This window comes from Sparus aurata, chromosome 11 (genome assembly GCF_900880675.1).
Source record: "Sparus aurata chromosome 11, fSpaAur1.1, whole genome shotgun sequence".
Lineage (NCBI taxonomy): Eukaryota > Metazoa > Chordata > Actinopteri > Spariformes > Sparidae > Sparus > Sparus aurata.
Window position 1 is genome coordinate 5,743,282 of NC_044197.1, and position 24,237 is coordinate 5,767,518.

Genomic DNA, 24,237 nt, shown 5'->3' on the forward strand with positions numbered 1-24,237 from the left:
TCCCAGGGCAATCACAAACTCCACAAGATTCATATTTTCAAACTGGTGTCACACTTCAGTGGATGTCATTGTGCTCTTACCGTGTTTGTATGTATGTACGGTTGTGTTTGTGTGTGTGTTGCTATTGCTTTTAGTAATGTCAAATGCCTCATTAGACTGCATAAGAGCCGAAATGGCTGTCTTGAGTGCTTTATTTGTGCACGGGAGACTCGGCCTTTGTTGAGTTTGAAAGCATGTTCATCCATTATTCAGAGGTATTGGTAAATGGATGTGTCCTGGAAAGAGTTCATATTGCAGTTTGGGTGCAGGTGTAGGCCATGTGACACACATTTTGAAATAATTAATCCTTTCATGTAACCTGACAGGAGAGAAAGCCTCTAAAGTGATTGATTTACAATCTTTGATATAACAATATAGAATAATATATTGTTGTCATCTTGTTGGAAGGCCAGTACAGCTTTCAAGTACTGCAAGAGGGTGCAATATTTTTATTTCCATTATTAACATAATACAAAAATGCAAACAGCAGTTTTGTATACATTTTTCTATATTTTCTTAACAGTTAGTGCCAATCTTTTTTCCTTACTCCCCAACCCCCCCTGACTTATTTAAACCTTGCACTGAGCTAAAAAATGAAATACTTTTGTACAGACATCTGGCAACACTTCTACTAATATTTTCTTCATATTATAAAAGAAATGCAAAGTTATTTAAACCTTGCACTAAGCTTGTCTTGGTAGTCGGTTATCCTGGTGTTACACAGTGGTCGGACTTACACAGATTCAAAATACTTGGCTACCACCCCACCGTCATTTTACTCAATAGTTATTGACTCAATAGTCAAACAATGGATGCTTGGACTGGAGGTGTTGGAGTCACATTAAACTTTTAGCGTGAAGAGAGCTGACTGACGGGACGATGACAGAGGAATTGTTGTCAGATTTATGTCGGATTTCAATTCATAACAGGTAACTCGATAAAAATTAATGAGGGAAAAAGAGTTGTTACCTCTCTGAAAAGTTGGAGGTGTGCTGCCTGTCACCTGCAGCTCCTCATCAAACCTCTCCTTCTCGTCCATTACTCATACAGACTGAATAAAACTACTCCTAGACAAATTTAAGATTGATCTGCTGTCTACAAATGCTGAAAAGAGACCGTTGTTTTGCTTTGCAGACACATTTTGATGAATGACAGCAATGCAAACTGAAGACATTCCTATTTCCTGATTAGACTGCTTCAAAATAAAAGGAAGTGGCCTGGGGGGCCGGCAGTTTAAGACCCCTGCACTGAAGTAGAGCTGGTGCTGATGGGAGTTTCATTCGTTTTGCAACAGTTCAAAAATCATATATCATCAAAATCATATAAAAAGTCCTCAATCCTCAATATTTTAGAACAAATACCTCAATATCAATGCTGCATCAATATTGGAGAGTTGTCTTTTTGTACTTTTAAAACATAGTAACACAGTGAGATAATCAATTGATTAATTAATTAATTAATTTATAGAGATTAATGGAGATGTGTCTACTGAGTCTAGAAAATGACATTGCTTTACTATAGTGCAGTCTTTAAAACCAAGAAAACCACATACAGAATCTAAGACAAGATATAGTTTCACATCATGACAATGTTTTAATATAGATATATTACCCAACCCTTTATCAAACTCTAGTAGGGAATCACCAGAGTTTGTAGGGTTCGTCCTCTGGGAACCATGAATGGCTGTACAGGATAACATTGCAGTCAAACCAATAGCTGTTTGTGGAGCCGAGATGACAGCGTGGCTAAAAAATGTCAGCTCTGATCAGTTGTATATGGATAGAAACCATTTCTATGTTTGTGTTTACTCTGCCATAATAATAATTGGCTTGAGCGTAATGGTTTCAGTTATCATGTTATCCAAGCCAGAAAGGTTGACTGGCATCAAACAGAATGAAGCTAATAGGACAGTGCACAGCCGAGGAACCGTGCCTGTTGTTTGCCATTTACCAGTTTAATTTTGCTGGTCTGGCCTTTCTCATTGTGAACTAATAGAAACAACACAGCTCGAAGGGCCCATGTCTCCAGATATCTGTGCGCTTTACGAGGCTGAGGTCAGCTTTGTTACGTCCACATGCTCTGTCACGGATAATATCACAGTTAGTGATTTGAAGGTGTGTCTTTGCTAACATATAGCATATATGAATAGCAGTGGCGTTTTGAAACACTCTGTGTAGCCAACCGTCATACAGAAAGTATACAGTTACATGTCAGTGACCAATTTTGACGGTAAGCTGAATAATTGTGGTTCTACACTTTGAACAATTGAATTAATGTAACATGCCTGGTTTACTCACACAGATGTTTTCAGTGCTGGCTGAAGGCTCTAGTTGGATGTTAAACTTCTGTAATAACAAGAATAATATAAAAGTTGTACTGTCTGAGGGAGATTTCAATCAAGCTCAGTCTGTTCACAGTCTCACACTCCTGAGGTCCTGATGAGAGGTTTAATCAAACAAATACAGTGGAAACACCTGTGAGGATAGACCAGAGCTTTCTGATTTAAATGAGTTATAAACTCTTTTATTAAAGGTGACACCTGAACATATGCTGTAAGGCCTGTGACACAGTGGTTAACCTGTATGTGCTATAACATAACCACAGATGATTAAAAAAGCTAAGACCTTACCAACCAAATGTAGCTGGCTTTAATATTGTTTAATGAAAGAGAGGATGTCATGGATTACTTTGAATTGGACAGCACACAGGCAAAAGAAGGTTCTACTTTTTATTCACAATAACACAGTGACAAACAAAACTGCAAATCATTCTACCCAGCTATGTGTTTGCTTCACACATAATTCTAGGTTTTTGATGATGAAGCAGGGTCCCGCAGTTCGTCTGAGGCAGCCTCACATCTTGTGTTTGAATCCAGAGAGCTCGCCATGGCTTAGTTTTGGGACTTGCTGATATGAAAAATGCAAGAATTAGATTTTTCCCTTTTTTTAAGATCTTTTGAAACAAACTTTTCTAAAAATCTTCAAACGAGGGGTGTGGCTTTGGGTGTAGTAAACGATGCCATGATGCTGATTCTGCCTGTCAAGTAGCCCTTCAGCAAGGCACCTAACCCTTGATGTTTTTCTGAAGCAGTATTTTGTGACATAATCTTATATACAGCTAATTTTTACAATATCCATATAACATTGTGACAGTTATACATCAAACCAGCATTGAAACTAGACATATTTTTTACTGCTCTACTGGTGTCATTTCCGTTTGATTTCTTAATGTGTGTATAATTCGTTAACTTAGACTGAAGGAAATTCATTTTTTGGGCCATCTGCTGTTTGGCTTTCTCCAGTCGGGTTCTGTACGCCAGCTGCTGTGACTATGAATAAACAAGAACACAGATGCAAGAGTCCATATCTCTCCCACTGTTCTGTATCTTCTCCAGGTCTCCTTCCTCAGCAGGGACAATCTTAAATAACCACTTATTCCTCTGGGTTTCTTCATTCATCGTTAAATATTAGATATCTGCCTCTCTCCAGCGTGCTGAGCTCTCATCCTGGTGTCGTGCGAAAGCAATGCATGACACGCACAGTTTTATTTTTATCCATCTCCTTGTGAGTGGGAGTTGGGCCCATGCAGAAAGCACTGCCATGCTCTGATTGGCTGCCAAGTCCTCAAGGGTATTCCATGATGCTTGCCGCCAAGTGACCAGCAGTGGATTTACCTGGCTGCTTGGCACACAGTTTCAGGGCTTGATGGACAACTTAGTGTATTATTCAGTTTTAAATAGCTCAGCAAGAAGTGGTAGTTCGAGGTTTATCTTACTGTGTATATGCATTGGCTAGTCCATAGATTAAAAGCAAGGCTGTTCACAACTGTTAAGTACTTTATGTAAAGCATCAACCATAATAACTAAATGTTAAATAAATAAACAATGTTTGTAGAACTTTTGTTATTTTTTTTGGAAAGAAATTTATAGATCAACCTCTGCTGTTAAACATATGTTTCATACACATACACTGTATAATTGTTATGAAGATACTAAAAGATTACTAGATAAGTTTACCCCAAACTTCAGTCATTATCTACTCAGCCTCATGCCTATGGAAAGTGGGGTGAAATCAAATTATTGCTACATCTTCACAGCAAAACAGCGTTGCACAACACTACCAAACAATGGAAGTAGTTGGGGACTTGAAAATTTAAGAAACAACCAAAACAAAATCATAAAATGGCTCCATACAGCTTGTCTGGTATAGTTCAAGTATACATAGTATTAGTTTGGGATCTCTAAGCCCAGAGAGCAGCTCCAGATTTCGGCTTTAAAAAGTGTACCAATAATGTCATTTGAAATCAGTCGGGGATCTTGGGCAGACTTTGAGTATGCCAGACGAGGTATATGCAGTCACGATATGTTTTGTTTTTTGTTGTTTTTTGTTTATAATTCTGCAACGCTGTTTTGTTGTGACTGCATCAGGATGGGGGTGAATAGTTAATTACTGAATATTCATTTGTGGTTGAACTTATCCTTTAAAGTCTGGCTTTGTCATTAAAAGTTTGTGAGATCTTCTATTTTATAGAACACTAATTTCAATCGCTTCCATTCAATACAATTATCTTCAGTTCTTGCCATGTCTCGTAGGGATTTATCAGGTTCGCTCTAGCGTATTTGTTACACATTAGTCACTGATTGTTTAGGTGTAGAGGTGAGAGAATCCTTAACTAACTAATTTTATGGATGCATAGTTCACAAATGGTAGGTGGGAGGCAAAGCCTAATGTGAGCCCGACTGCGTTGGGCCTTTAACATGCCGTTAAATTGCATTTTGAGCTTTTAAGAGATGCCTTGATGAGGTGTCTGCTGACTGTGCTCAGTGGAGTCCTGGTAGTGAAAGTGCAGGTTGTGCAGCAGCAGGTGCTCAGTTCTCTCCGTTAATTGGCCCTCATGTTGCTAACTCACTCCGCAAAGTCTTTGAAGTGTAGCAGCAAGTAGAGACTTTATTAAAACTAAGGATATAATTTGAAATGCACAACGCAGGAATCCCCTATCTTTGTTACTATTTATTAAGATGTCTATAAGGTGGCTACATAATTGATAGCTTACACTGTGTGGTTGTACATCATTAATAGAGACAGTGTGGTGTGTTGTTACATCTTGAATAGCTCCCCTGTGGAGAAATGTGCATTCAGAGTCTGAATATTGTGTTGCTGTGTCAGTTTTCAGTAAGCGGTCTACTAAAGAAAGTCAGTATTGAGAAAGTTCGCTCTTCCACGTAAAATACTTGCATGGCTAGTTTGTGAACTAGCCAGCATGGCTAACTGCTATAGCTGGCAAGCTAACTGTAATCTTGCTAGCCAGGCTAGCAGTAGTCATTCACAGAAACTCTCAGAGCTCATTATTCTCTCTTTCATGTTCTATTCTTCCCAATGGCGTTTATTTCACCTTTGTACACCCTTCGTTTCAATGTATGCTTATTGAGGAAGGAAAGAGCTAACAAGCTTGCTAATGCTTAGTTAGGAAATTCGTTAGCTTAATTGCTTGGCTAAGTCAATCACATGACATTAGGCCAACAGCATTTATTAAAAGAAACATATTCATACCACATACTCCCGTTTGCTAACTGTCTGCAAACCATTGCTCCGCCTCCTCAGTTTTTACTCAAATAAACATAGATTGAGACATACAGCTAACAAGCCACCAAAGTCTCCAATGTTGCTGGAGGAAATAGCGGAGGTGAAGGCCAAGATGGCTTGGGTCAGTGATCTCGTGTCAGATTTCACCCAAATTAAACTGTGCGTGAAACGTTAGCACTGATCTGTTTGACTCCTCAAGCAGATTAGTTTGAGTGAATTGATGCGCTGCGGCGGCTTGTTTATGTGTCCAGGCCTCTATAACCAGCCATAGAGTTTAAAGATGATGGCTTATAACAGGCTTAATAAAAGATGTCATTGAGTAACATTGTGGGATGTTTTATCAGCTTGGCCTATATAAGGGATATAAGCTGTTTTCAATCTGTCTCAATACATTACACTGTGTAATACTTAATTACTGGAGAAACTCTTCAAACATGCTGAGGTCAACCAAATAATGGGGCTTTTGGAAACATTACAGAGTTTCCAATGCAGCTACACATACAGCAAAGCGATTTTCACATACAACGTGAGATTGTCCATGTCAGACATCTTCTCACCTTCTGGAAATACTCTTGGTTCAAGCGAGAGGTACACCTGTGTAGAGCATGTAGGAGAAAGAAAAAGGAAAAATGTGTGTTCAGGACTAAAAAAGTGTAAAGCAATATGCAGGCACCTACAACACTGCTGGGAGTTCTCTGGACAGTGACCACTTCTTTGAACAAATTGGCTCAGTTAACATTACAACGACTTTGTATTATGGGGCTGTCTGATGAATGTCTGTGCCAACTGTTTCAGACATTTACCTTCACATGTACAGCTCCTCCAGGTAATGTTTGGAAAATCTCAGGGGGAGCAGAGCACGCGTGAGAGGGACTTAAGTTGTACAAGTCTTGAAGAGATGTCTATTTACATTAGTCAGTCTCATCAGATGGCACTGTCTATTTCTGTGAACTTCATCTAACTGCAGGTCTAAATGGAAAAAGATGTCGTCAGGTTCACATACAATGCCTCACCAGGATGTTAAAGATTTAAATGCCTTATGTAACCTCATGAATTCATCCTCTCTGACCCCTCCTGCTGCTATGTAACAGGAAAGAATAACTCCTCTAAAATTACCACAGCTCTTTGGGCAAAGCTATATGTAACCACAGTAACCAAAAGTCACAACAAAAAATCACAACATTCTTTCCAGCTGTTCCAAAACAAAAAACTTATGTCAAATAAAAAATCAGTCGTGTCATTAGAGGCAGGGTTTTTATTCCAGACCTCATCAAGAAATCACAACAAAACAATGCAGCAGCTCGTCACTCCACAGCCCAGACAGTCACTAATTAAGGTAACATAAAAGGGTCACATTAGCATATTCATTGTGAGGTCCCCCTTTGAGTCCAGTAGCAGATCAGAACTTGAATGAGCTGTCCTCAAAACTAGCCTGCTGGGTCTTTATTAACAGGCACAGGTTTGCTTTACTGGTGGGAGCCACATGTAGGCGGTTCAGGGGATTTAGACTGCCGTCATCAGAAGACAAGTCGTGAATGGTGGACAGCCCGCTCCTGTCTTTAAGGTGGCCATTTGCACTACAGGAGCTTGTACACGTTATCCACTTCAATTAGAATGTGCCGGTAATCAATAGGTGCCAGACGCTGAAGAAAAAGCTGCACTGAATAGCCTAAATGGCAAGATGAGACATTTGCACAGACGGCCTGGAATCTGCGGGGGAATTCATCAAACACAAAACTGTTGCATCATTGCTTTCACTAAAGAGAATTTCCTGTATATGTAGTTTAATACCAAACGTTTTGACCTTTTCTACCTTCCTTCATCATGTTTTTAATACGTACTCACTGAACCTCCTCAAGTCGATGAGAGGAAGTAGTTTTGTGTACTAACATTTTATTAAAAATATGGAATTAGTCCGTTTTAAAACTAGTTTCTCATTCCATGATTAGTTTTCTTTAAGGTTTGTTTTTGCCGACAGCCAGGAAGTTTTAAATTACTGCTCAACTTCTTGTAGTTCAATGTTATCCTTCCTCCTCAAATTTAATAAGCTACAGTTTTTTCTGTGAACCCGCTACCCTGTGGGAACACACCTCCATTACGACCTAAATGAAAGGAGGTTGTTGCTTTGTTATCTCTGCCTTTGCTTCAGATTTTACTTTTATGTCGACTGAAGCTACTAATCATTTGAATCCCATCATAATCTCCAAAGCAGTGTTCGGCGTTAATGGCAAAGAGGATGAAAAGCTTATGAGGGGGGAAATGTTCAGAAATGCAGAGCTAATTCTGAAAATGTAATCAAAAATCTGCCTTGTTAATCGTTTCTTTTTAGCCTAACAGGAAAATGTACTAAATTATTGCAGCCATGAGCGTAACTAAGCTTCCTGCTTCCACCTCAGTAATTAAATTCACACAAACAGACCTGGAGTTATATCTGTAGGTATTGACAAAAATTGAACAACACTCTCAGTCTAGCCTTTTAAGATTATGAAAATTAGAAGGTTGGATCAGGACTTTAAGGGACATGTTAAGGTTTCCCTCTAGTGTGATGTCGATGTGCCCCATTATACCATTTTGTACATCTATCCAAGTGTGCTAGTGCTGCTCTGAATGTCAGTGCCTCTTCAGATTTTGGTCATACTGCACTCACAACTGATACTACTTGAGTAAGAGGAAGAAAGTGAAAGGACGTTCTGCCTGTCCCTGAGTTTTGAAGTTTTCAGCAGTGACTGAGAGGAACAGAGTGCTGTCTCTCATTGCTCAGTGGTCGAGGAGGATGAGTCAGCAACAAGGACGTCTCTCCATTCTTCTGCTCTGCTCTCAAGACCACTGATGTCAGGGCGTTCTGTTCGAGCAATTATTTAAGGTGATAAATTGTACCCATGCTGTATTGTAATGTGTAGGGCTGCAACTATTGATGATTTTCAATACTGATTAATGTCAAAACGAAATACGAAAGAATATACCTGGGGTCATCTATGATTGAAATTCCCAGTGTTCACTCTGGCAGTGCGCTAATGTCGTTTAGGACAATGAAGTTAATTGTTAAACCCTACCTCTGTTGCTAATCTTTGCCACAAGTGTTGATAACCACTTTTGATGGATCTTTGCAAAAAAACACCTCATTAGCAGATATATTTATATTGAGAGCTTTTATGCCAAAAATCAGCTATTGGTCAGGCTGTAGTTTTGTTGTTTGTCATTTGAAAAAAGGGGGGAGAAGAAGAGATTTAGCTGTTTTTTTATGTTGTGAAGGTGTTTCATCTTGGATAGCAGTCTCTGCAAATACAACCTGGAAGTGCTAATGTGGACTTACATTGAGTTTTAGACGGTAGCTGTAGACGTAGTCTTAGATTTACTGCTTCATTTGAAAATGAATTCAAAGACTCAGATTTAAATGTTTCAGACTGACTCTGAAAAATGTGAGTCTGTGACTGGCCTTAAACATTCATTTAATAGTTACAAACACTACCATGCTAATTTAGTGTTGTGTAAGGACACAACAAATGCTGCATTAATGCAGAATTCTGTTTTAACTACAGATCCATGCAGTTGTCTTTACTAGACCTTACTAGTCCTAATGTACTTATAATTCCAAATAGACCATGACTGAATTAACAGTACGTGTCAAATTATCTGATATCCATCTAAAGTAGGACAACTCTGGTGCTAAGTAAGCTAGATGATGTGTTGATAAATTAGCATGAGATCATTAGCATAATCAGTCGCTGCATATCAGATCCTGCCTTGCAGATATGGAAACCGAGTGAGGGCACAGACACGTGTAATTAGTCTGCCTGATAAAACTCTTTCTATATACAATTTGAACAGAGTGCCCATTTGATGAACTGTGATTAAAGACACATTATGTTTACTGAGCGAGCCTGCGCTTGCAAATTTTGAGGATTCAGTTACTGTACATTGCTTTCACTTGAATAATTCATTTCAGTTTTTGCAAATATTTAATAACAGCAAATCTGGAATGGCAGCGGCACAAAAAAGATGTTGCACAGTGGGATACTGTATGTGGATGAGTAGATTTATGTTCATTTGTCAAGAGTCAATAAGATGAAATGTCAGTAAACTATATGGTAGTCAGCACCATGCAGAGGCGGGTCAGTGTTTACTGGCAGATGAGACTTAAATGTAGTACTTTGAATCTGTTCCACTGGAGTCAGAGGGATGTAAGATACCGGCTCTCAGCCAACCCCTTCTGCACTGCTGCTAAATGGATATAAGAAGAGGATGTGATTGATTCCTGCTGGCTTCCCCATTTTCTGTTCTCCAGTCCCCTTCATTAGTAAAACCACGAGAATAAAAAATCAGATACGCCATCTATCACTGAGTCGACCATGTCTCACCAGCCTTCCTTCCTATAAGCGATTTATCCTGGTATATCATGCCTTACACTCTGAAAATAATGAATCTATTCTTGCATTGATATGAAATCAGTTGGCTGCCTCCCGGTCATTATTAGTCACGTATCATAACACGCCTCCATAATGATTCTTGGCAGTTTAGTTCAGTATCATTTTTCAGGTAACCATTCATGTGTAATATGAAAACTTCTTGTTTCTTCTTTGTAAGAGCAACTTTGATTTTGCTTAACAGGAATTAAGGAGCACGATGAATCAGTTGTCCATTTATTTTCACTTCGATATTAATCGTATCACTAATGTTGCTTGTTATAAATGGCCAAATATATTTTAATATCTGTTTAATATCTCACTTTGGTCCATGCAATACTGTATAAGAGTGTACAGTGCAGGATAATTGTAAATTATTGTTTTGTGATGCACCACCCAATTATCCTGTTCAATGGATAATGAACAATGCTCAAAAACTGGAGAGTTAACACCAGATAAATATTTGTCCTTTTTATTACATTGTTCTCTAGCTGTTTTTTATATGATAAAGATGTAATTTGTTTCACAAGTATTATTTGTCAAGGTTAAAAATCATCTGAGCTGCTTCATGAGGAGTGTGTTGGTGTGGTTTGATCAGATTTGATTGACAGTGGCCTGCAAACAAACAGTCTCTTACAATATGTTTCAAAACCAACCAGTTGTCATTGTTTTGGACTAAAAGGTGTTATTGATAACATTCAGCCTCTAAAAGTGGCATCCCCCCTTCCGTTGCATTCATGTCACACCACTGCAGTTTTTTATGTCTTTTGCCCCCTGAAGTGGTTGACAGTTTGTTGAATTAGGTCACGTTGCTAATGCTAGCTAGAAAATGTTAAATTACTATGCCAGCTAGCTGATGTTAATGTTTCTAACGTTAACCAGCTAACATTAGACAGTAGGCTGGGCACATATTGTAGAACTCAGCCATTTGTACTGTTTTTTCCCCAAGCTGGCAGCTGCCAAGACTCCTGATGCTGATGACACACAGATACCACACGTACCAACGCTGTTGTACTACACAAACCTTGTTAGAAGCTGGAGATAAACAAAACAATCATTTTAGACCTCACAAAATTTGTAAAATGATTAATTTACAATAATAATATTGTTTTAAAGAAAATGAGATACGTTCGTTCTGCATCTTTCTCCATTAATTATTCTTAAAAACTGATTTGTCTACTTAAAAATATCATCAAAATGACCTGACATCAATTGGTGTGTTTCTCTCTGCATTCTGTTTAGATGATGTGCAGATAATGGACGACTGTAAAGGAACACAAATCCCTCAGGTTCCCAACTGTTCTCTGAAAATGATTTGGCCTCTTTGCATCTCATCACCATGCTCTCCCCATTAGATAGATTATATTGGAAATGTCCGTGTTTTGGGAGCACACAAAATGCCAGTAGTGGCTGCAGCACTGCAATTACATGTGGACCTGATGCCAACGCTGACCTCCTGGTCACCCCCACACTCTGTAATGAGCTCCCTGGGCAGCAGTGGCAGAAACCATAACCACTACTCCTGCTGTTACGTTTATTGTGTGTCTGAACAGAGGAAGACAAAAAGCCTCTTGTCTCTCACTTAACGCAGTCTGTCTGTTTTTTCTCTTGCAGTTGGAAAGACGTCTCTGATCACACGATTCATGTACGACAGCTTCGACAATACGTATCAGGTAGGTGCCAGGGCAGGTACTGACAGCCAGTGCTTTGTCTGTCATGATCGATATTGTCTCTATTGATCAGTTACACTGTGCTGTGTGTCTGTCCACTGGAGTGAAACTTACAGTTGCACATTACTTGATGATGAAATACATTATTATCAAGAAAATGAATTCACCAGAAATGCTTATTTGTGTGTGTTAGAAGAGGAAGTCACAGCCGAGATGGATGTTAAAACAGACAACTTTGAACCGAACAACATCAAGAGCACTGTGGGCCCTCAGGCGATCACTATTTCTAACCCTGTTCTCCAAAGCAGCCTAATCTCCCTCGTCATCCTAAAAACAGATTATTGCTTAAGCAGCCACAGCTCTTGTAGAGGCCTTTGCAGGCGTGTGCACACACGCAGAGGACCCTTAAATAAACCCTGCAATATTATTGCTTTATAAGCAAAAAGTATCTCCTTATATAGTAATAAAAAAGGAATTAAAAATAAATCTCACCAAGCTATTCCGCCCTCCTTCGCATATAATTTAGTGTGTGTGCGTTCGTTCACTCTGGCTCTTTATTGAGGGAACGTACAGTGTTATGAGCCTGTGCTACGTGTGAAAAACCTTAAGCAGATTAGCTGCTCTGAAATATCAATATATGAGATTACCTAACGTGAAGAAAACTTAAGAGGTAACTTTTCTTTGGCTAAACTTGCTTAAATTGTCACTGAATATTATTTTTCATCTGCTGATGATATTGGCACTATACCACTCAGTGTAGCTACTTCATGCCAGGATGAATACTGTCTGTCATTTAAACAAAGTAAAGGCTCCAGCTGTTGGCTTCTATTTTAATTTAGATTGCAGTGGAAGATTTCTATCATTTGAGATTGCTTTTAAAATTACAGAAAAGTTTTATAATAACAGAACATTATTATTTATTATTTTTATTTTACTGATTGCTATTAAGCAGTCTTTTTTCAGATGTGTTTCATTTAACTTTTGTGCACAAAATATTCTTTTCCAAGGAATACAGTATTTGTAGAGGACCCTGACTGTGAGCATGTTTTGTATTTGGTTTCAGGTTGAAAGACATGACTGGCCCCTGAGAAATGATGAATGTAATTTTCTTCACAATGTTTTTGTGGTTTCAGCATGGTGTACCTGCGTACATTTATAATGGACAGCTGAGGCCTGTGCCTTTATCCAACAATACATAATCTCTATTTTAAGAAAGTATTTTAGAAAGCGTTGCTTTCATTTACAGTCACAGTTTTGCGATTCTGTTATTTCCTTTTTTATTTTGAAATAGTGCCCTCATCTGTCCTGTGTTGCTTTTCAGTTCCTGCCATTGTGTGATTTGCCTCCTTCCAGTGTTTTTCCGTTCTCTCATCTGTCCTTTCCGCGCCTCACTCCACCTGCACCTCATCCACTCGTTAGTGTGTGTGTGTGTGTTTGTGTGTGAGTATATAGTCTTTGTGCTCCCTGATGTCTTTGTTAGATCGTTCCATTTTCTCCTGTGTTTTCCTCCCGTGTTTCACCCCAGCATCCTCCAGTGTTCTCTAGTGTTTCTCCGTTTGACCTCTTGGTATGCTCGTACTTTTTGTTCCTTGTGTTTTCATTGATTTGAATTTTGCGTTTGTTTGTTCTTTGTGTTTTTGGCCTTTTGCTCATTTTAGGTCATCTTGGTTTTGTTGGATCATTCAGCTTTTGTTTAATTAAGTTGAACTCTTGTTCCTGAATCCTGTCTGCCTCCTTGATGTGCCGCATTTGGGTCCTCGCCTCACCATTTCTCAACAACCGTGGCAATTTCCATCAGGTGTAAATGTGGCTGGCAGACTTGCTATCAGGCCAGTAGAGTTAATAATGTTCTGCAGCCCACCGGACCTCCTAAAGCTGGAGACGTGCTGCTTCAGTCCCACAAGCCTAAGTGTTAATCTGGCTCTGTCTTTAAATCATCTACAGTGGTCTCTGAAGATTTTCTCAGTTCTTGATCTAAGCCTGCTTCCTTTTTCCTCACCTCTTCCGTCTAACTTAGTACAAACATCTATAATTAAAACCGACTCTCTTTATCCCCAGGAATGAAAGTTTATTAAAGAAACAGGTTGCATAATAAGATTAGCTTTTTCCCTGTTTCACATCTTTGTGCTAAGCTAACCAGGTGAAAATAAAAAACTCTAAAATCTTGGACTTTTATTATTAAATTAAACAGCATTGAGAGTGCAACGTTCTCATGAACAAAGTCAGTAATATCGTTCAGCTTGTACTCTCTAAGGTTTTATTGTATTATCACTGTTGCTACAAAGGCCTGTCGTCTTTGGCCTTGCTGCATCCTGCTAACCCTCAAAAAACTTGGAAAAAAAAAAAATATGCCTCTATTCTTCAGCTTTTGCACAAGTGCTGTGCTGTGCTGTGCTGTAATGAGATTTGGATGGCTCATTGTGTTTGGATTAAATTGTCTGTGTTTGCTCTGGGATGCTGAGCTTTCACAGTTGCCGTTGTATCCTCTTTTACTTCTATATTCCTAAAGTCATGAAAGACATTTCACTCTGCCTGTTAGGGCTCCTGTCTTTGTGTCGATGGGCTGCTGAGTCTCTGATGTATAGGTGTTTCTTTAAACAGACTTTTGTCACAAATTGCTGTGGAACGGGCTTAGAGTTGGCGGAGGACTCAAAAGACTGGAAAGCAGACTTTTTTTTAACAAAAACTGTGTACGAACATCTTCCTTTATCACGACTCAATAGTCGGGAAAGAAATGTATCCATTCATTAATTCCTGTATAAAGGGGTAGAGTTTTTGCTGGATGATAAGCTAATGGCAGAGTGGCAGAGTTCATTATTAGTTCTGGACCCATATTGTGCCTTCACACAGTGAAGTTAGTGAATGGAAATGTATTCATCTTTTTCAGAGCTATTCAAATTGAGAGGTGTTCCTCGGTGGTTGGGCATGTTGGAACAACAGGATGTTAGTCCAGCCCATCCTATCAACACGGTCAACAGTCACAACAGAGGCTGTGACGCAGCCAGTGGAGGCAAGGGAAATTCTCGGCAAAATGCGACCTAGGCCTTTTTTGCGAATGTATATGAGTTAAACCTCTGTGTAAAAGCATAATTATGATGAAAGAGGCACTTTTAAAATTAACCATAGTTTCGTTTTCGGGTCAAGCTCATTTTCCCAGTGCAACGGGCACTTTTACAATAGCATCAAAATCGCTATTTTTAAAACACTAAGAAGGCTCGACACAACATGAAACTTTGCTCGTAGTATCACCAGAGTCTCTACACATGAACACGAGCATTGAGAACATTGTTTGTGTGCACAGAGTTTACTAAAAAGAGAGTTTTTCGTCGTAATTATGCTTTTACACGAAGGTTTGAGTCATACGTTCACAAAAAAAGCCTAGGTCGCATTTTGGCGAGAGTTTCACTTTAAAGAAACAATACCTGATCGCTGCAATTTGCATCAAAAACCATTCTGCTTTTAATCTAAATGCAGAGACATGACCCGCTCCAAAGATACCATTATGTCCATTGCAGTTAATGTCAAGGTTAATAGGACCCAAATGCAAAACTCTGAGGCAGGTGGGTTGAAAACTAAAAGCTAGCTTTAATAAAAGCTGATGTCCAAGTCCAAAATCCAATAATCCAAAACAAAAGGCAACAAAACTGGAGTAACAAGTGAAAAGTATAACCTATGAACAAATCAAAAACAAAGTACAAACCAGGATAACACAAGGACAAAGGCAGCAAATACAGGTAAAACACAAAGGGAAGACAGGACAGAGAAACAGACAAACCAACAAAGACTAACCTTTTGACTGAACTTAATTACAAGTTAAACTAACCAGTCAGCCGAAATCTAAATACATATAGGATAAAGACTCACTGAATCCACAACACTTTCATGTTACCCAAATTATTATAGCAACTGTTGATCAAGGAGTTGGGGCATGTAAATCCCCCAAATAGACAAAAAGGATAATGATATGAATGATGCAATAACTTTTATAACATAGTGTCAGTTTTCTATGAAGGGTGGATACACAGTGGCAGACTTTGAAAAAAGCTTTGTTCCATTTCAGCATTGTTCAGTATACTATGACTGTGGGGAGATTAATATTGTCATAAACAAGGCCTGTAATGCGTGGATGGTGAATGCGACATGATCATCTCCTGCATCATTTTTAGAGAGCAGCACACTCCCAAGTACTATTACCTGAAGTGAATGTGGGCGTCTATTGTTGCCTGCAGTCTGACTCGCTTCAAAGGCTACTGCTGTAACTCCCAACCTGAACGCAGCTGGATATAAATTACGACTCTGAAATCCGACAGACGTCAAACTCAGTGCTAAGTACAGTCATTCTGAGGAGCACGGGGGAACTTGGCTTTCCAGACAAATGGCCTTATACACCGGCCTCGTCATGATGAGCCCTGGAGGGACAGAGAGCTCTTTTCAGCCCTGTCCTCCCTTTGTAAGTGGGCAGGCAGCATGCTAGGCAGGCAGATGCTGGACAGATAGCATCTGCTTATTTAATAATGCCTCCATATGCTTTTTAATGCAGGCTCTGCCCACCGCTATTGTAATGGAGTATGAATATCAGCTGGTTATTTTATTTGTGTGTAAAAAAAAGCCATTTGAGCCCAGCACTTAACCCTCCGTCCACAAATCTGCCTCTTCATTTCCTTCGTAAAGTCACCTTCTAATGATTTTTCTATGGATGCCATAACCTCTGCTTTGTAGCCACAGATCAAAGCAAAAGCTCAGTCGCTCCTAAGTGTGTGTGTGTTCTTTTCTGTGTGTGTCTGCATGCTGCCCCGCTCCCCTCGTGTCTTAATGCCTCTTCTTTTTCCTCCCTGGCTCAGTGACAGGTAGGGCTGTAAATGATTTTGCAGTTTTTCTCTACTTCATCTCCAGAGACCTTTGAGTATTAATTAAAATGCTGCATGCATTAGCTCCGTTTGAGTGTTTATGCTGCTGCTCAGAGGGGAGGCTCGATCTGCCCAGCGAGGGTGGAGCGATGCTATGAATGTGAGCCTGCAGGAGACATCTTTCCTGATGAGAAGATTTATGAAGTCACCGTTTCCAGGCCTCCATACTGAATCACTATGTGTTTATTTTCCTGCACATCAAGCTTTTACATCCAGTCGAATCTTTTGAAGGAAGAGCAGCAGTATATTTAGAGACGGAGGGGCCATCGGAAAGATGAAACCGAGCGTGGTAGTGGCTCAAGTCAGCAGGAGGATGACTAAGGCCAGATTTGCTGCCTCTAAAGCAGCAGACTCCCATCAAGGAGCCACCCAGCCGAGAGAGACAGAGGCAGGCGTCCTCACTGCCTCGCAGCACATGCTAAAGGCCTCAGAGCCCTCCAGAGGCAGAATGCTTTTGTCAGCTGTGGTGGAGCTGTCAGTCAGGCCTGGCCACCAGGCTGTGACTGCATCTGTCTGCTCTGCCCGAATACTCAGATATTTAGTGTATCAACTGGTGGATCTGATTTATTGGACAGTCCAAAAAGATATAAAATGTCACAACTACACACAATTTGTGGCAGATGCTAGATCAATACAGCTGTGGAATTTTACTTTACCATTGTGGTTGTCTTTCAGTAGTTCAAATTAATTTGTCACTAAATTTTCAGTCAGTTTCAAACTCCTCCAAAAAGCGCAGTGAAAGCAGAGTGTATAGGGGACCATTCAAAACGCAGATGGTGTCATTACTCTACAGCCACGACATTGTGCAGTCAACATCAATTTCATAGTGATTCGTTTAAACAAATAACGTGTCCATTGTTAGTTTGACACATTATATCAGAATCAGAATCAGAAATCCTTTAATGTCCCGCAGACGGGGAAATTTGTTTGTCTCAGCAGCAACAGAATATTACAAGAACAAAAACCAATAGGAAAAATAAAAAATTTAATAAAAAAGGGAAGAAATAGAATAGAAATATAGACAGATTTACCTGGTGTGGTGCAAAATTAACAGCACATTTTTATACATAGATTTTGAATATAAATAATAAGTATGTAAATATGCATGTATTTATGCATGACCCTGTTTGAGTAAACAGCATACTGAGCAGAACAACAATTTAAAGATGTTAAATGATGCACATTAAATGTTAGAGACAATACCTTGGAGGATATGAAAACTTTACCTTATGATTGTCCTGGCCAAAATAGTTGGGATTTGCGATTTTATATTACCATTACTAACCATCCTGGAGTCTTTAGTTGGAAATGTACAGTATTTCTACACATTCAGTGGGCCAGCCATGTCTTTAGCCATGTTGACATGTTTACGATTTTAATGGCTGGACAGATGCAGGTTCCAGCCTTGTGTCAATTTAAAATAAATCAAGAAATGGATATTGGACTGCAGTGTTTCATACAGGTTGAGAGTTAACTTGAGGTGGTGAATGTGGCATGTGACGGTATGGTGTGTGACGGAGTAGTTCAATAGTAAAGAAAGGTTCATCAATATCTCTTTTTGGTCTCTAAAGTGCTGACCATGTTCAGTTTATGATGTTTACCTTGCCGCTGTAGGGTCATGGGGGTAAGGTCAACAATCCTCGGCCTGCTCCATTAAACTAAAAAAACCTGACCTACCGTCATTGAGGTGGCCAGAATTGTTCACTAATCACTTGGCTTTCTGATTCGTCAGGTGATGTTTATTCCTTTAACTTCAACAAAATATGTATATTTATATTTTTTAAATGAATTTCTGGGTCCTATAAAACCAAATCTCTTTTACTTATCATTGTACTTACTGTCAAATTAAACTAAAACTGCTGTGGACTTTGACTGTCACACAGCTCTGTTTATACCACGGTGAGCGCACATAGAGCCTATGTATGGGAAATGTGCCTTACTTAAGCTACAACCTCTTTTAAGGTGGACTGTTATTTATAGTATGAGTTGGCATTGTCAATAAATCAACAGACCTCAAATTAGACAACTCACGATGATGACGATGATGCGTATAATGTCAGTACATCTTTATCAACTTATCCTGAGTGTTTCTAGTAATTTAGTCAATTAGTTTTTTCATGAATTGAAAAAACATTTGATAATCAGTTATGAATATTCAAAAGCAATTATTAGCTGCAGCCCGACTCCTCTGTGATCTTTTCTAACTGTATTTGAGCCATACAGAATGACACCTTTTACTCTTTACTGCTGCAACAACCAAGTCTACTATCAGGGTTGGAAGATTGGATTCATCTTAAATTAATGTTGTCACTGGGTACAAATCTACCCTTAATGCTTTGTGACACAACTCAAGTGAGTGACACTAATAGACTAATAGACTCATTATGAATCTGCACCGGCACTACTCATTACTGTGCTTACAAATGTAGCATGCTGTAATTGTTATGATCTGTATATATTAAAACCACAGCCTGAGGTCTGACACGGAAGACACAATCTTAGACTGATCACATTCCCCCTTGTGCAGGCAGGAAACCGTAGATTGATAACATTTTCTGTGTTCAAAAACTTCTGTTAAGTACGCTGCTGTGAGCAAATACCAGTGTGCTTACTGTGACTCAAGGTCTGTTGGATTAACAGCGTCCCTGCCAGATGGAGGACCTTAAAAGTCGTGGTGGGAGCAGCAGTGGCGGAGGAAGTATTCAGATTCATTACTTACTTAAAAGCAGAAATTCCACAAAGTTCAAACCCTACATTTGTTAATTAATTTATGCGCTGTGATTAAAGCTAAAAGCTGCATTTCTGTTTGGCTGTAAATCCGACATCCTAGCTGTGCAACCCCCCCCCCAAATATGAATTAGTTTGGATTATCCTGCAGGCCTCGTTCTGCGTGAGTTAAACTGTGAAGCCTGTGCTCACGATAAAGACATGAAGGCATGGTAGAGAGTCTTCACTGGATAATACGTTTGTTTGAAGATCTTTGGTTATTCCAACAAGTCAAACTTTCCACATTAATCATCCCATTACTTCCATTCAGGATTCACTGGAGTGAGTTGCTTTCCAGTGAGCCAAATTTCCAGTTCGAATGTAAATATTTAATGAATAAGAATAACTTTAATACCAAATTAGAAGAGGAGCAGTGTTTTTTATTCAAGTATTTCTCAACACACCTCCCCCATGTTTCAGTAAGATAATACTTGTGCCTCTATTTTCATTTCTGGTTGAACTCAGTAGTGTTAGTCAGAAAACACATCACATTGAATAACAGTTTGTGTGACCGCTCACACTCGCAATTACGATGTCTCAGATAAGCTTGGGGTCAGAACACCTTGATGGAAAAACAAGGTTTCACAATAAACTTCCGACCTTGGAGGTGCATGAAACCAAAAGTTAACAAAAATATTGGCTGACCGTAACAAAATGATATCTCTTTGGAATGTGTACAGACAACTGAACCCTCAGCAGTGAAGCCTCCTTGCATAACAAAACAAACAAACAAAAGATTTGTTAAGCCAAGCCAAAATGTGGATTTGCTTCACCACCAGATGCAAATGTTTTGTTGCCCCTGTACTCATTAAAAATGGAAATGACAAGGAGGCAAATGTTGATTTTACATAAATGTGACTGCAACCTAATGACAGGGCTGATATTCATTATGCCACTGACTGGGTAACTCCTCTAACACACCCATTTAACGAGAGAAATCATACCTCAAAGCCTGTTGCAGGCTGTTTGACACCGTTTCTCTGAAATACAATGTTGAACCTGGAAACTATGGCAAAACAAAGCAGATTTGAAAGTACCTGCCCCAGGTGTGTTGTCTGAGGTGTGTGTGTGGAGTGGGGGGGTCACGTCGTGGAGTGGGGTGGGGGGGGGGGGGGGGGGTGGGGGGGGGGGTGGGGGGGGTTCAAGTCATACACAAACTCTGAGGCCATCTGGAAGATGGATTGAAAATGGCAAATTAAAGGGCCCAGGGAGCCAGGGGAAAAAAAATCCAGTTTGTTACTGTTACTGAAAAGAAATGGACATTTACAATAATTGTACTAATGTTCAGTTGACCAGTTTTGGTCAGCTTACATGGTTGTTTTCATACAGTGTTCTTCAATCATGGTACTTCTTAGATGTTTCCCTGCCCCACCACACCTGATTTAAATTAATGGGTCGTTATCAGGCTTCAGCAGAGTTCGATGACGAGCTCATCACTTGAATCAGGTGTGTTGGAGCAGGGAAACATCTAAAACATGCAGGACAAGCCCAAGGACAAGGATTGAAAAGCACAGCTTCAGTAAAATACAGTTCATTCAGCCTGGCTCGATCACAGTGATTTTGCTTCCATTATTTTGATTCTACATAGTTTCCTGTTTCCTGCAGTAAATGTTAATACATCTCAAAAACTATGTCTCCTCATGTCCCCGCATCTGGAAACGAGTTCATATTTCCATGTGATGAAATATCTTAAGACCAATATCTTACAGCCATATTAGTTAAAGTATGAAAAATACATTTAAAATATGCCGTGAGTGAAATCCGGCGGATGTGTTAAAAGCATTTTTTTGGCCTAGTCTCTGGCAGAATGGGCCAGAGAGCTGTGAGACTCTGTCTTCCAGCAGTGTGGGCTTGTTAAAAATTTAAAAGGAATATTAATAATTTCTGGTGATCTAATCTGTTCATGTATAGCTGTCTGTGTGGGGTTTCTATATTTAAAACTGGGGCCAGAAAGAAAGAGTCCACAGCACCTCTGCCATCCCCCAAGAAAAACTCTTGCAACACGTCTGTTCATTCAAGCTATTGTGTCAATAATGTCACTCCACATGAGCAATTTTCAATGTTTTCTCAGGTGACCCAAATCTTCAGTACTTACCATATTCTAATGAGCTGTTATGGAGGCTCAGTTTAGATGAATTAGTGCCTTTAACCTCTATCACATGTGCGTTCCACTGACAAAAAAGTAATAAAGTTGTGAAATACACAAAAGCATCTGCCAGAATAAATAGGGGATTTATTTTTGTAGTTAATATAATCCACCTGTCTGTTTTGCAGCTGATACAGCCAAAATATTTTTATTTCACTCGCTGTAATCTTGTAACAAGTGCTTTAATCCTTTTAGGGCTGTTTATTTTCAGCCTAACAGGGCTTGATGTGACTGAGTGTAAAGAAAAGTGAATAAATGACGTCCTGTCTCCATGCCAGACTCTCTGAGTTAGTCCTCTGTGGTAGCTGGCATCGCCAAGGAAACGAGTGCGTGATCAAGCTGCTGATGCCCAGTTCAGTCAAAGTGGGCAGTGGGCACCCTGCTGGGCTGCCTAACATAGACAAGCGCAGCAGATACAACCAACTGCTTAATCAAAGATGGGTAAAAATGTATGAAAAATGTGCAAATAAAATCTATCATCATAAACTTGTTCAAAACAAGTAGGAAATGTGTGCAGACAGGTAATTCCCCATCAGCCCAGTCTGCGTTATGTGCTCCAGCTGGTCACTACTTTAGTTTGCAGTCTGGGGTCTTACAGACTTTGAACTTGCAGCTGTATAATCCTGAGTCAGTCCTTCCCCCTGCAACCATCCTTTACACCCTCGTCCCCTCACCTGTTCACTCACACGGCAAACATCTGGACGCAACACATAAAGAGGTCACAAACCACATCTGCCCTAACCAGCTGTCACTGGAAGTCTCACATTCCAATTTCTTATGTCTCTCACTGTGTATCTGGTTTTTTTTAGGTATAGGGATAAGAATTTGTCAGCAAATAATGAATCGATTTGATTCCTATTCAGAGGCCCACAATGCCATAATCAAGTGATTACCGATTTATCTTGATGGATCTTAATTTATTTAACTTCTGTAATTTTCCCCAGCCCTAACATGATATTAGGTAGATTTACAACACATGGCCCTTGACTGCGAAACCACTAACATGATAGTTACTACTAATAATGATTTTCATCCTAATGACATTAATGTTTAAAAAACAGTGTATTGTTTAGTTTAAAGGAGTAATTCTTGTGATTGTGAGATAAGAAACTTGTCCAAAATGACTGGCTTCAGCAAAAACAAACAAACTCAGATCTGCAGTGGCACATCGATTACTAGGTTTTGAATCGTCCGAGCCAGAGCACCTGATGATATGATGGCAGGCAGCAGAGCAGAAAGGCGTGGTGGGCTTGGCTGCGGAAAAAGTAAACATCCTTTGAAGAGGGAACACAGTGCCATCTGCCCTGTGACACAGTGAGGCAATGATTAGATTGCTATTATAAATGGATAATGTGGGATGATTTGAAGTAGCCCATTTGAGTGTTAGACCCATGCACAGCATACACAATATGTTAATAAAAATACACTCGTCCTGATATTGAAGTTGAATATTTGCAGGATAAGAGCTGACGTGCTGTCTGATCCATGAACGTTGGATCTTACAGTCTTCCTTCCTCCTCTTCACCCTCTGCATCATGAACTTGCATTATTCAGTTCCTCAGTAAATACTCTGGTCTTTGCTCGTAGAGGTATTTACAGTGATGTTGATCCATGGATATCTTCTTTCCCCAAACTAGGCCACAATTGGAATTGACTTCCTGTCGAAAACCATGTACTTGGAAGATCGAACGGTAAGATCCTCACTCAGAGCTGTACAGTTCCATGACCGAGATGTTAAATGTTTGCAGTGCATCAGCAGTGCAGTAGCTCTACACACACTGTAGAAGATGTCATGACTACAATAGTGCATGCACTGAAACATTGGCTTCTGATATGTAGATGAATAGAATGAAACCTGTCTGCCTCTCTGTTTATCTTGGGGGATCTTTCATGCAGCAGTACGACTTTGGAAACATCATAAATAACGCCTGAATGTGATTATTGTGTTTTGTATGCTCAGATGCATAGCTTACTGTAAATGTTTATGACAGTGTGTGTGTTGTGTAAGCTTGTGTGTGTGTAGGGAGCCTTCTGTTTCCAGGCTCTCTGACTATCTCAGCCTCCTCAGCTTTCTCTCTCTGAACCCCAGGTGAGGTTGCAGCTCTGGGACACAGCGGGACAGGAGCGCTTCAGGAGCCTCATTCCTAGTTATATACGGGACTCCACCGTGGCTGTGGTGGTCTACGACATTACAAGTCAGTGTCCTTTATGAAGTATTTCTTACACTCAGCTGCTGACCGATATAATGTTCCTGATTTTTTTATTGAAAAATTGTGCTTACCATCCCCCAAATCTGTGCTCTTTTTTTCACTCTGAAAAAGACCCACGTCTTGTGTGTCTCATCAACCTCCCAGTCCGAGAGTATAATAAGACCCTTAGCCTGCATGCCAGAAAGCCTGCATACTCAGTGGATGTGGCAAGGTCAAAAAGAAGAACATTAACATGCTACAGAGCAGAGCAGAGGATCTACTGTGCAATTCCAGGACTGTATACAGTCACCTATAGCTGATACCGTTTTGATATTATCCACCACATTTGTTTTTCTCTGTATCTTCTTGCATCAGTTATAATGTACTGCACAATGTCTGACTCATTTTATATCATCATTTCTCTCATTATTTCCTGCCAGCTGTCGTAAAAAACAATAGCGTGTTTGTGTAAAAATCCATTTGAAATGTTAATGGTTGTGTTTGGAGCGGTAACAGCTGGAGAGGTGTCAGTGCA

General features: G+C 39.7%; 1 protein-coding gene across 3 annotated transcripts in view; it reads left to right on the plus strand.

Moving 5' to 3' along the window:
* rab6ba (RAB6B, member RAS oncogene family a) overlaps nt 1-24,237 on the plus strand; it is a 54,517-nt gene that overhangs the window by 11,812 nt on the left and 18,468 nt on the right. The window contains exons 2-4 of one of the 3 annotated variants that reach the window (XM_030432926.1): nt 11,639-11,697; nt 23,151-23,204; nt 23,573-23,708. In XM_030432926.1, coding sequence (XP_030288786.1) covers nt 11,639-11,697; nt 23,151-23,204; nt 23,573-23,708 — 249 coding nt within the window. The remainder of the gene's footprint in view (nt 1-11,638; nt 11,698-23,150; nt 23,205-23,572; nt 23,709-24,237) is intronic. The other 2 variants (XM_030432927.1, XM_030432928.1) reach the window with 2 other exon arrangements.